We start from the raw sequence: 12,297 nt of genomic DNA, 5'->3' as shown, positions 1-12,297 counted from the left end.
TTATCTGTCCATTGGTGAAAGTGGAGTGTTAAAGTACCCTGGTATTATTGTGTTACTGTCGATTTCCCCTTTTATGGTTGTTAGCATTTGGCTTATATATTGAGGTACTCCCATGTTGGGTGCATAAATATTTACAACTGTTGTATCTTCTTCTTGGATTGATCCCTTGAGCATTATGTAGTGTCCTTCTTTGTCCCTTGTAGTAGTCTTTATTTTAAAGTCTATTTTGTCTGATATGAGAATTTCTACTCCAGCTTTCTTTTGATTCCATCTGCATGGAATATCTTTTTCCATCCCCTCAGTTTCAGTCTGTATGTGTTGCTAGGTCTGAAGTGCGTCTCTTGTAGACAGCATATATATGGGTCTTGTTTTTGTATCCATTTAGCCAGTCTATGTCTTTTGGTTGGAGCATTTAATCCATTTACATTTAAGGTAATTATTGATATACATGTTCCTATTACCATTTTCTTAATTGTTTTGGGTTTGCTATTGTAGGTCTTTTCCTCCTCTTGTGTTTCCTGCCTAGAGAAGTTCTTTTAGCATTTGCTGTAAAGCTGGTTTGGTGGTGCTGAATTCTCTTAGCTTTTGCTTCTCTGTAAAGGTTTTAATTTCTCCGTCGGATCTGAATAAGATCCTGGCTGGGTAGAGTAATCTTGGTTGTAGGTTTTTCCCTTTCATCACTTTAAATATGTCCTGCCACTCCCTTCTGGCTTGCAGAGTTTCTGCTGAAAGATCAGCTGTTAACATTATGGGGATTCCCTTGTATGTTATTTGTTGCTTTTCTGTTGTTGCCTTTAATATTTTTTCTTTGTATTTAATTTTTGATACTTTGATTAATATGTGTCTTGGCATGTTTCTCCTTGGATTCATCCTGTATGGGACTCTGTGTGCTTCCTGGACATGATTGACTATTTCCTTCCCCATATTAGGGAAGTTTCAACTATAATCTCTTCAAATATTTTCTCAGTCCCTTTCTTTTTCTCTTCTTCTTCTGGGACCCCTATAATTGGCATGTTGGTACGTTTAATGTTGTCCCAGAGGTCCCTGAGACTGTCTTCAATTCTTTTCATTCTTTTTTCTTTATTCTGCTCTGCGGTAGTTATTTCCACTCTTTTATCTTCCAGGTCACTTATTTGTTCTTCTTCATCAGTTATTCTGCTATTGATTCCTTCTAGAGAATTTTTAATTTCATTTATTGTGGTGTTCATAATTTTTTGTTTGCTCTTTAGTTCTTCTAGGTCCTTGTTAAACGTTTCTTGTATTTTCTCCATTCTATTTCCAAGATTTTAGATCATCTTTATTATCATTACTCTGAATTCTTGTTTGGTCTGGTGGGTTTTTACCTTGCTCCTTCATCTGCTGCATATTTCTCTGTCTTCTCATTTTGCTTAACTTACTGTGTTTGGGGTCTCCTTTTCGCAGGCTTTTACTCCTTTTCGTAGTTCCTGTTGTTTTTGGTGTCTGTCCTCAGTGGCTAAGGTTGGTTCAGTGGGTTGTGTAGGCTTCCTGGTGGAGGGGACTGGTGCCTGTGTTCTGGTGGATGAGGCTGCCTCCTGTCTTTCTGGTGGGCAGGACCATGTCCAGTGGTGTGTTTTGGAGTGTCTGTGACCTTTTTATGATTTTAGGCAGCCTCTCTTTTAAATGTGTGGGGTTGTGTTCCTGTCTTGCTAGTTGTTTGGCATGGGGTGTCCAGCACTGGAGCTTGCTCGTCATTGAGTGGAGCTGGGTCTTAGCGTGAGACAGAGATCTCTGGGAGAGTTCTCGCTGATTGATATTACGTGGGGCTGGGACGACTCTGGTGGTCCAATGTCCTGAACTCGGCTCTCCCACCTCAGAGGCTCAGGCCTGACACGCCGGCGGAGCACCAAGACCCTGTCAGCCACATGGCTGTTTGGAAGTCTGAGGTCTTTTGCCAGTGTTCAGTAGGTGTTCTGTAGGAGTTGTTCCACATGTAGATGTATTTTTGATGTATTCGTGGGGAGGAAGGTGATCTCCACGTCTCAATCCTCCGCCACCTTGAAGGTCTCCTCCTAGGCAAACTTCTTAAATCCAGCATTTCTTAAAAAGTTAAGAAATACACCTACCATACAACTCAGCATTCATTTCTAGGTATTTATCTAAGAATACATGAAAGCATATGTCTACCCTAAAACTTGTATATAAATTCTCATGGCAGCCTTATCTGTAATAGCCAAAACCTGGAAACAACCCAAATGCCCATCAAAAATTATTAAGCGGTTAAATAAATTGCAGTATATCCATACAATAGAATATAACTCAGCAATAAAAAGGAACAGATTATTGATACGACATCATATATGAGTCTCAAAATCATTAGGCTAAGTGAAAGAAGCCAGACCTCCCAAAGGTGTACATACTGTATTATTCCATTTATATAAAATTCTAGAAAATGAAAACTATTCTACACTACAAAAAGCAGATGAGTGGTTGCCTGGGGCAAATGGTAGCTGGAGAGAGAAGAGAGGAAGGGATTACAATGGAGCACAAAGAAAATGTTTAGCTTTGATCGATGTTATCTAGGTTGTGGTGATGATTTCATGAGTATATACACATGTCAAAACACATCAAATTGTACACTTTAAATATGTACAGTTTACTTTATATTAATTTATACCTCAATAAAACTGTGGAAAAATATGTATTTATGTTGGGAGACACTCCTTCATGGGTCTTTCAACTCCTAGATGTCTCTCTAGGTATGCCTAGTGGGCAATGTCCTGACTACTCTTCACTTGGCCTTTTCTCAGGGTTGTATTTAACTTTGAGGTATAAGGTGAATCTCTCTCCAAGACAAAGAGCAGGCTTGATTACTGCTTTGGGTGAGTCCCCCAAATTCAGTGTTCCTCAGCAGTGATATATGTACCAAGCATCCATCTGGGCCCATGGCATCACTCCCATGGGACGTGAGAGCAAGGAGAACCAATACCAGGCTGATGCCCATGCTGTTTGCTATAAGTAATGAAATCCTCTCTCTGACCCAGATGTTTCACACCTTACACTATCACCCACTAAACAATAATAGGCTAGCTTTTAGCTTGTAAATAGGGCAAGATCAAATCCTAGACCTTGACAATATATACATAAATTCTGAACAAGGCTAAAGAATAGGATGTCAGAGTGTAAAGTGGTGAGAAGTGACATGGAGGCTAAAAAGAAAGATATGGCCATAACTCATGGTAAATTAGAAGCTACTGAATTCATAGGTACAGTACTAGTCTTCATAATTTATTTGCAATTTGTGCACATTTTCTCATTAAATATTTAATGAATAAATGAAAGAAATGATTGGACTTAAAGGTTAAGTAACCTAAGATCATACACTAATAAATGATGGAGAATGATTCAAATTCAGATCTAATACCTAAGTTCAAACTGTCAGCCACTGTTATGCTGTATCCATAAAAGGGCTTAAATGTATATTGTACAGTTTGGCCTCATCAATGTAGATTATAGGGAATCATTTAAGGATTTTAAGCCAAGAAGCCATGGACTCCAAGGTAAGTGCCAAAAATACAACTTTGAATAACTTATGAAAGATGGATTAGAGACAAGAATAGTTCTAAAGAGAACACATAAGAGAATATTATAATAGTTCAATTGAGAGATTCCAAATGCAGGGAGAGAAAATGAAAGAACTGGAATTAAGCGTTGTTTAGGGCTTCCCTGGTGGCGCAGTGGTTGGGAGTCTGCCTGCCAATGCAGGGGACATGGGTTCGAGCCCTGGTCTGGGAGGATCCCACATGCCGCGGAGCAGCTGGGCCCGTGAGCCACAATTGCTGAGCCTGCGCGTCTGGAGCCTGTGCTCCACAGCAAGAGAGGCCGCGATGGTGAGAGGCCTGCGCACCGCGATGAAGAGTGGCCCCCGCTTGCCACAACTGGGGAAAGCCCTCGCACAGAAACGAAGACCCAACACAGCCATAAATAAATAAATAAATAAATTAAAAAGGCAAATAGAAACTACTTAAAAAAAAAAAAAAGAGTTGTTTAAAAAGAACTGAAAGGATTTAAAAAATTTAATTTGGAAGATGACAAATAGGGAATAACCTAAGATGACACCAAGGTTTCTAGCTTAGGTTACTGAGTGGGTGTGGCACCATTTAATTAAGCTTGGGAATGGGAAGAGGGAAGGAAAAGGATTCCAATGGTGTTGAGTGTTACTTAATGCTGAAAATTTTATATTAAGTTTTTGGGTGAACACTTTAAGACTTAGATATTATTCTTAAGAGATGTTATTATTCTTATTTACACATGAGAAGTATGAGAAGCAGAAAGATTAAATAACTAGTTTCGGTTCATATAAATGTCAGGATTGGATGTGAACTTTCTCCTCTAAATCCAGAGACCATGTTCATTTCACTGTACCATAGTGTTTCTCTAAGAAGTAGATATTCTAACACAACATTGTAAATCAACTATACGTCAATTAAAAAAAAAAGTAGTTATTTGCTGAACATCTGCCTGGTTTACCTTTAAAGCACCTTGTGGGACTTCCCTGGTGGTCCAGTGGTAAAGAATCCGCCTTCCAATGCAGGGGATGCGGGTTCAATCCCTGGTCGGGGAACTAAGGTCCCACATGCCATGGGGCAACTAAGCCCACGTGCCACAACTGTTGAGCTTGCTCACCTCGACGAGAGAGGCCATGTGCTGCAACCTACAGAGCCCATGTGCCCTGGAGCCTGTGTGCCACAACTAGAGAGAGAAAACCTGCACATCACAACTAGAGAGAAACCTGAGCAGACTGTGTGCCGTCATGAAAAGATCCCGCATGCCTCAACTAAGACCCGACACAGCCAAAACAAACAAACAAAAAAACAGCACCTTGTGTGCATTTAAAAACAAAGGTCTTGAGCTTGGAAGAAGAAAGCTGAAGAAAGGGACTCAAATATAGACAGAAAGCTAAAATCATGGAAATGGATGTGAACTAGAGTATGAACTGAGAGAAAAATCCTCAAATTGGAACCTGGCATTTATAGTGCAGGCAAAGCAAGAGCAGACTAAGAAAAGTCTGAGAAAGAAGTCAAGAGGAGTAGAAGCAAATCCAGAAAAACTGTTATCTCAAAAGCCAGAGAAGTTTCCTCTAGTATTACACGAGAATACACACAGTTTTGATACTATTATGACTGTATTAATCCAGAAAGCTAAGAATGCCCTGATGCTGCTCTGATATTCACGCCTTGTTCATATAGTGATCTCTACATAGGAACCTATATGCAAGGAGCATAAAAAAAGAGACAGCAAAGTATCATTTTATCACTATCTGAATTAGTTTTAATTACCTCCAACAGAGAGTTCTTTGGTAAAAGGAGAGTTAGAAAACCAAGGCTTGAGTCCTAAATTGGGACTCATTCATTTCTTTAGATAAATCTTGGGATTAGCAGGCTCAGGCATATCTTCAGAGGAAAAGAAATGGGCAGATCTACAGAACTGGCTCAAGTCTAACTAGCTGTCTAACTCACCCAACAATTTACTGGCCATAAAGATGCAAAATTAAAGAGAGATGGGGCCCAGAATGCTGTTAGAAGTGCTCCACCACCCCAAAAAAGAAATCTTTAGATTCTGAGAATAATTTCAGGTTTAGCTGATCAGTAACTATGAGGTAATTTAAGATTGAGTAATAAGAAAAAAGTGAAATATATTTAGCAAGCCACTTTGTTAAAGTAAGTATTGAAACTGCCCTAAAAATATTTCCTATCTAAATATATGTACAAATATCAGACAAATATGTACAAATTCAAGATTTGTAGATTTTATAGAGTTTCAGTTTCATAGGAAAGCCTAAATGTTTACAAATAATTATAACCTGAGATTCAGTTATTCATATCTGGGAAAAACTTTTATACCTAGTAAATATTAAACAAATTTCAATGACAGTATTTAGGAATAAATAAATAGTATTTAAAGTATTGACCTTGGGGACTTCCCTGGTGGTGCAGTGGTTGGGAATCTGCCTGCCAATGTAGGGGCACGGGTTCGAGCCCTGGTCTGGGAAGATCCCACATGCTGCGGAACAACTGGGCCCATGCACCACAACTACTGAAGCCTGCGCGCCTAGAGCCCGTGCTCCACAACAAGAGAAGCCACCACAATAAGAAGCCCGTGCACTGCAATGAAGAGTAGCCCCCGCTCACCGCAACTAGAGAAAGCCATCACGCAGCAATGAAGACCCAACCCAGCCAAAAATAAACTAAAAAGAAAAAAGAAAAGACAGCAGGTGTAAATGCATAAACTATGGTAAGAAGTAGTCTAGTATGGCCAGTGTACTCAGAGGAAAACGTAGGTTTGGACTAACAAAGAGCATTGGGAAAATTGGATTTCCAAAACAAAAGATGAAAAGATTAGAATTTAGACCTCTACCTTACATCATCCACAAAATCAACTCAAAATGGCTTAAAAACTTAGACAAAAGACCTGAAACTATAAAACTTCTAGAAGAAAACATAGGAGGGAAACTTCTCAGCATTGGTTTTGGCAAGGATTTCCTGGATATGACACCAAAAGCACAGCAATAAAAGCAAAAACAGACAAGTGAGACTACCTCAGACTCAAAAGCTTCTGCATAGCGAAGCAAACAATCAGCAAAATGAAAACTCAAACTATGGAATGGGAGAAAATATTTGCAAACCAGGTATCTGATAAGGGGTTTAATGTCTAAAATATATAAGAAACTACAACTCAATAGCAACCCCACCCCGACCCTGCCTATAACCTGATTAAAAAATGGGCAAGGACTAGACTAGACATTTCTCCAACAACAACACACAAATGGCGAACAGGAATATGAAAAGGTGCTCAACATCACAAATCATCAGGGAAATGCAAAAACACAACGAGATAGCACCTCACACCTGGAAGGATGGCTATAATATAACAAAAATAAAACCCGAGAAAATAAGTGTTGGTGAGAATGTGGAGAAACTGGAATTCTTGTGCACTGTTGGTGGGAATGTAAAATGGTCCAGCTGCAATGGAAAACAGTATGGAGGTTCCTTAAAAAATTAAAAACAGAACTACCTTATAATCCAGCAATACCTGATCATATATGAACTGCTATATATGATACCTAAATTGCTATATTCTGTAACTTTCAGTCCAGCAAACTGACTACAAGTGAACTGTAAGCCGACTTACCTAGCTTTGCAAATGGAAAATTTAATCTCTGGTTTACTGAAAATTATGTTCATTAATCAGCCATTATAGGATTGGAGGGATATAAAAATGTTTCACAAGGACTGCAACAAATAATGAAAAAAATTAGCCAATGCTATCTCAAGGAGCTGCCATTTGTTATCCCAAGAATATGATCAGAAGGACATTAAGAACATCGTAACTACAGATAGAGTCCAAATTTAAGATGACTTCTGAAGTACAATCAGAGTCAGGAGACCACATGGTAAAACAGTTTTCACGTAAGCAAAATCAAGTTAGTCTTTATCTCTTCTTCCAAGGTATAGCACAAAATGTGACTTGAAATCAACATACCAGGTGGTATATATCAGCTCCTCCTAAACTGCTCAAAATTGACTCTGCATCCCACATAAAAAAATATAGAAAGAAATCCAAAATACATGATGAGCCTATTGTTCCAAATTCTACCTACATAAAATTTATTTTTTCATGATTACTTATAGAGGAAATCTAAAAACTTTTAAACTGAGAGTATACTATCTTCCATGCAAACATCTCAAAGTATCTACTAGAAATGACAGCAATTTATGTGTTTTTAATTTTTCTTTAATTTTGAAAAAAGTATTTTTATTTCATGAAAAAATATGGTAAAAAAAGTCCCACTAAATTCCATTCAAATCACAGCTCTTCAATCACAAAATACTTCTCCACTGTCTATACAGTGCAAACATGCAATGTTGTTAATGAGATTACACTGAAGTTAACATGGTCTCTAGATGCTACTGTATAACTAACTAAAGTGAAATGAATTGTCTTTCATGAGACTCCTGCACTATCAAGGACATAAATATGTACTCCTGTCCAGAAACAAGAGGTATATTTTGTAGTGGATAGCAAAATCATTCTTAGTCATATCACCTAAACCTAATGCAACCAAGATTTAAATATTATTCAAGCTTTCAGCCTACAGTAAAAAAAACAAAAAAAGAAACCCAAATTTTTAACTTGAGTAGAACTCTTAGAATATATATTACAAAATTCTGCATAGGCCTAATGGTGTCTTTGAATAAAACTACTCCGTTACTGGAGAACAATGAATGGGGAAAATGTTTCAGTTTCCATAAGGTTCTTACCTGTATAATGCATCATCAATCTCCACAGATTCTGTTGGCATATTGGGCAAATTTGTATTCACACTGAAAAAAGAAAACATAACTTATAAGGGCCAGTATGGCTATTCAATATTCATATTCTGTAATGTAAAATTCAATTATACATGGGATCAGATTCACTAGTTACTAAAACAGGTTTTACAAACCAGATATATATTTTATTATTTACCACTTTATTTAGATTTTAAAAATAGGTCAAGATTAAATTCACTGACTGCCTACCCTGTGTGTATTATAAAATTAAGAGCCCATGGTTGTTTTATTCTCAGGTGTTGTTTATCATTGCTACATATTTTCTGATGCATCTATATTTTAGCAATTTTATTTGCGTGCCCCATAAACCTTCTATAATATACACACTCGGAATTTACCATATAATGATATCTAAGCTTATTTCTACATGTTTGATCTCTCCTCTGCCCTCCAGATTTTATGCATCTGCCAGAACAGTATCTCTATTCTGATGTCTAACTGGTATCACAAACATAACAAGCCTCAAATAGAATTCAATTTCCCTTGCTTAATCTATTCTTCCCCAGTGTTTCCCAACTCACTTGGGACCACCAAGCAAATGATGCCACCACTTACTCACATGCTCAGGCCAAAAATCTAAGGATCTTCTTAACTTTTCCCTTATTTTCTCTATCTGTGAGTGCTGTTAGTTCTACCTTCAAAAGGGATCTCAAATCTGATCACTTCTCACTATTTCAGTCAATACAATCTCAGGCCAAACCATCATCATATCTCATGTGAACTACTTCAAAGGCCTCTTAACTATTCTATTTCTATTGCCCTTCCCTTTATTTTCCATCTAACGGCCTAAAACTTTTAGAATGTAGTCAGACATTACTCCCTAACTTAGAATTATCCTTCAGTAAGTTTTCTTTACCCTTAGAACAAAATTCAAACACCTTAACATACATAATAGGGCCTTTATGTATGTCTCCCAGTTACCTGTCCAACCTCAACGCCCACACCTCTCCCTCTTGCTCACTATCTTCAGCTACACTGGCCTATTTGATGGTCCTCAAAAAGCCAGGCTTGCTATCACTTCAGTGTTTTTATACTTGCTATTCCCTTTGCTTCAAATGTCCTTCCTTCAGATCTCTGAATAACTGACTCTTATCATTTAAGCCTCTATTAAAATATTGCTTCACAAATATCACATAGACCATTTGGGATCACCCTACTGAAACTGAGGAGGACCCTGTGGGACCTTCCCTGGGACAGACTTCCCCTCCCCGCTTGTTTGTACAAAAGTTTTAGCCTCCTAGGCTTTCCCCGAGTTCCAAAGAGCAAATTTAATCAGAGAGGTGAGAAAATGTAGAAACAAAGGAAAGCAGTCAAGCACGGCAAAGTAATAATAGTTTAGCCATAAAACAAAGTCAAGGACCTTTCCTTGTCTTGCAGATGCTAAAACTCCCACCAGGTGTAGGAAGTTAACTGTGTGCTGAACTGCTGATCAGTTGGAACCACAAGGCTGATGACTGAGGTTCCAAAAACATTACCCTGTTACCTCACCGGCAAGCAATCAGAGAACTGAGCATGGATCACACACCCCACGACCCTCTTCCTCAGACTGTCTTTAAAAACCCTTCCCTGAAAGCCAATGGGGAGTTTCTGTCTTTTGAGCATGAGCTGCCCATTCTCTTTGCTTGGCCCTGCAATAAACTGTACTTTTCTTCACCATTACCTGGTGTCAGGAGATTGGCTTTGGTGTGCATTGGGTAAGCAGACCAAGTTTGGTTTGGTAACACAATCAACGAAGTAGCTCCCTAACTTGTTAACCTGCTGTATTTTCTTTCAAATCATTAACTATGTATTTTTTTCATTATCGTTAACTATCACCTGCCTTCCCCTATAGAATACATGATCCATTAGGAATTCACTACTGTATTCCAAATCCCTAAAACAGTACCTGGCATTTAATAACAAGAGCAAACATGTGCCACACACTGCTTTAACTGCTTTAGATGTACTAACTCAGTTAACCCTTTCAACAACTTTATGAGATAGACACTATTACTATCTCCATTGAACAGAGGAAAAAACCTGAGACTGACAGAGATTAACTTAAATAATATGCCCATGGTCACAGAGCAGGTAAATGGCTGAGCCCTGAATCTAATCAGTCTAGCTCCTGACAACCACATTATACTGCCTACTGCCTCTCACAGTAGGCATGAAGAAAGCACTAAAAAAAAAAAATCTGTTAAATGAATTTTAAAAATTAAAAAAAGGTTAAACATACTAGTGTAACAAGACACAAAGTGATGTATCATTTACTGCAGTTCATTCCAATTTTTTCACAGCATGGCACAGAAAGAAAAATGATAATAGGTAAACACTGGGAAACAGAAATAGTTCCTGGGCAGAGGGAACCAGCTGGGACATTTGGGCCTGAGCCACGGTGACAGCTAAGATCAATATCATCTTGGCAAAAGTGGGATCCATTCTAGGTTTTGCGAAGCTCTAATTATCAATTACAGTATTCTAAAAACAACGTGATAGCACAAAATTCAGTTTTGGAATCTTATTTTCTAGGCCTGGTGTTGCTATACAAGCCAAAGGATTTGAAAATATAATATCAAAATGTGACTATTTCTGTTATCAAATATTGATTAGATGATCAAGTGATATCAGCTTCTAGCTAATAAAAACACACAAATACACAATATACCCTGGCACTGTAACAAAAATTTTTATTACAGCTTTCTTATTCCTGGTATACTTTCACTAGCTATCTTCCTTGCATGGAGGGCAATAGTCTAGTGGGTAAAGCTCTTAAGTAAACATGAGAAGAGCTACATTCTAACCCGTTCTGTCACTTAATGATACCACTGGCACCTACTTTTCAGAAAGTTCTGCCTTACTGGAATATTTCAAAAATCATTCTTATGATAAGGTCTACATGGCAATCAAAAGTGCTTTAAATAAGGAGAGGTTTTGTTTGTATTACATAATATCTCCCAAGTAAATTTGGCAATGCTGGCAATGTCATGTAATACGATGGTACCAAAAGCATCCCTTCAGTCTGAAGCTGGTGAAAATGCTACAGGTTTGTGAACATTCACATTAGCTCAAAATCAAATATGCGCCACTTTTATCTTTGGCATATTGTATTCTGGTAGTGGGCAGAATATAACTATCCGCTTTATCAATTACGAAATGATTGAAACAGGAACTACACGCACATTTCCCCTCTATTTTTGCCGGAATGGAAAAGACATGAACCTCAACACCAACTGGGAAATAAGAATGGGTAACTCGTGTTTTTTTCCTGGATTTCTTTTTCTCTCTTTCTTTCTTTTTAAAGTGCAGTCAACGGAGGCCTCAGACTGTCCTGACTACCACTGATTAATTATTACCAAGTTCCCTCTGGTAATAGTTTTCAAAGGAGGATCTCAGCGGAGGACAGCGCACAGCAGAGCTTAGCTTTCACTTTATCGAAAGGAGGGAAGGTGTCCGGCACCAGGTCTGGGAAGCTCACACCGAGCGACTCGGACCAGAACTCTCCGCCGGAGCCCCTTCCTCCCCTCCACGTCCGGTGACTGGGGGGAAGGAGGATGGCAGACCCCAACCAGAACCGAGAAAGCGCTGAAAGGGGCGATAAGTGGGCTTTTTCCTCAGCGAAGCCGGCAGTCGCAGAGGCCGGAGTCCACGCCGCCACACCCACACCGCGCGCTCCCCTAGCCGCCCAGGGCCGGCTCTGGCCAGCCCCGCGGCCTCTCGCGCGCTCCCTGCCCGCCTTAGGGGGAGAAGCAGAAAGCCGGCCCCTGGGTCCTGCCCGCCACGCCTTGCTTCTTCGCGCCCACACACGTCCTCTCACCTGCCGGCCCCCCAGGCGGAGCAGGACGCCTCTTCCCCCTGACGTGCGGCCACCGGCTGGGAGCCCTCCATCGCCTCCCGAGACGCAGCCGCCGCTGGACACTGGGAGGCAGGGAAGGGGGCAGGACCGCGAGGTCAAGGGGCGGGCGGT

The 12,297-nt window shown here is 39.5% G+C and overlaps 1 protein-coding gene across 2 annotated transcripts in view; it reads right to left on the bottom strand.

The window, feature by feature from the left end:
- UBA6 (ubiquitin like modifier activating enzyme 6) overlaps window positions 1-12,269 on the bottom strand; it is an 83,930-nt gene extending 71,661 nt beyond the window's left edge. Inside the window, exons 1-2 of one of the 2 annotated variants that reach the window (XM_036853098.1) lie at window positions 12,148-12,269; window positions 8,280-8,342 (exon numbers count right to left, since the gene is read on the bottom strand). Coding sequence is in view for 1 of the 2 variants with exons in the window: in XM_036853097.1 (XP_036708992.1) it covers window positions 8,280-8,342; window positions 12,148-12,218 (134 nt within the window). In the remaining variant the exon portion in view is untranslated. The remainder of the gene's footprint in view (window positions 1-8,279; window positions 8,343-12,147) is intronic. The other variant, XM_036853097.1, reaches the window with a different exon arrangement.
- Window positions 12,270-12,297: the final 28 nt, after the last annotated feature.

This window comes from Balaenoptera musculus, chromosome 5 (assembly GCF_009873245.2).
Source record: "Balaenoptera musculus isolate JJ_BM4_2016_0621 chromosome 5, mBalMus1.pri.v3, whole genome shotgun sequence".
NCBI classification, from domain to species: domain Eukaryota; kingdom Metazoa; phylum Chordata; class Mammalia; order Artiodactyla; family Balaenopteridae; genus Balaenoptera; species Balaenoptera musculus.
This window is presented reverse-complemented; position numbering and strand designations above follow the sequence as displayed.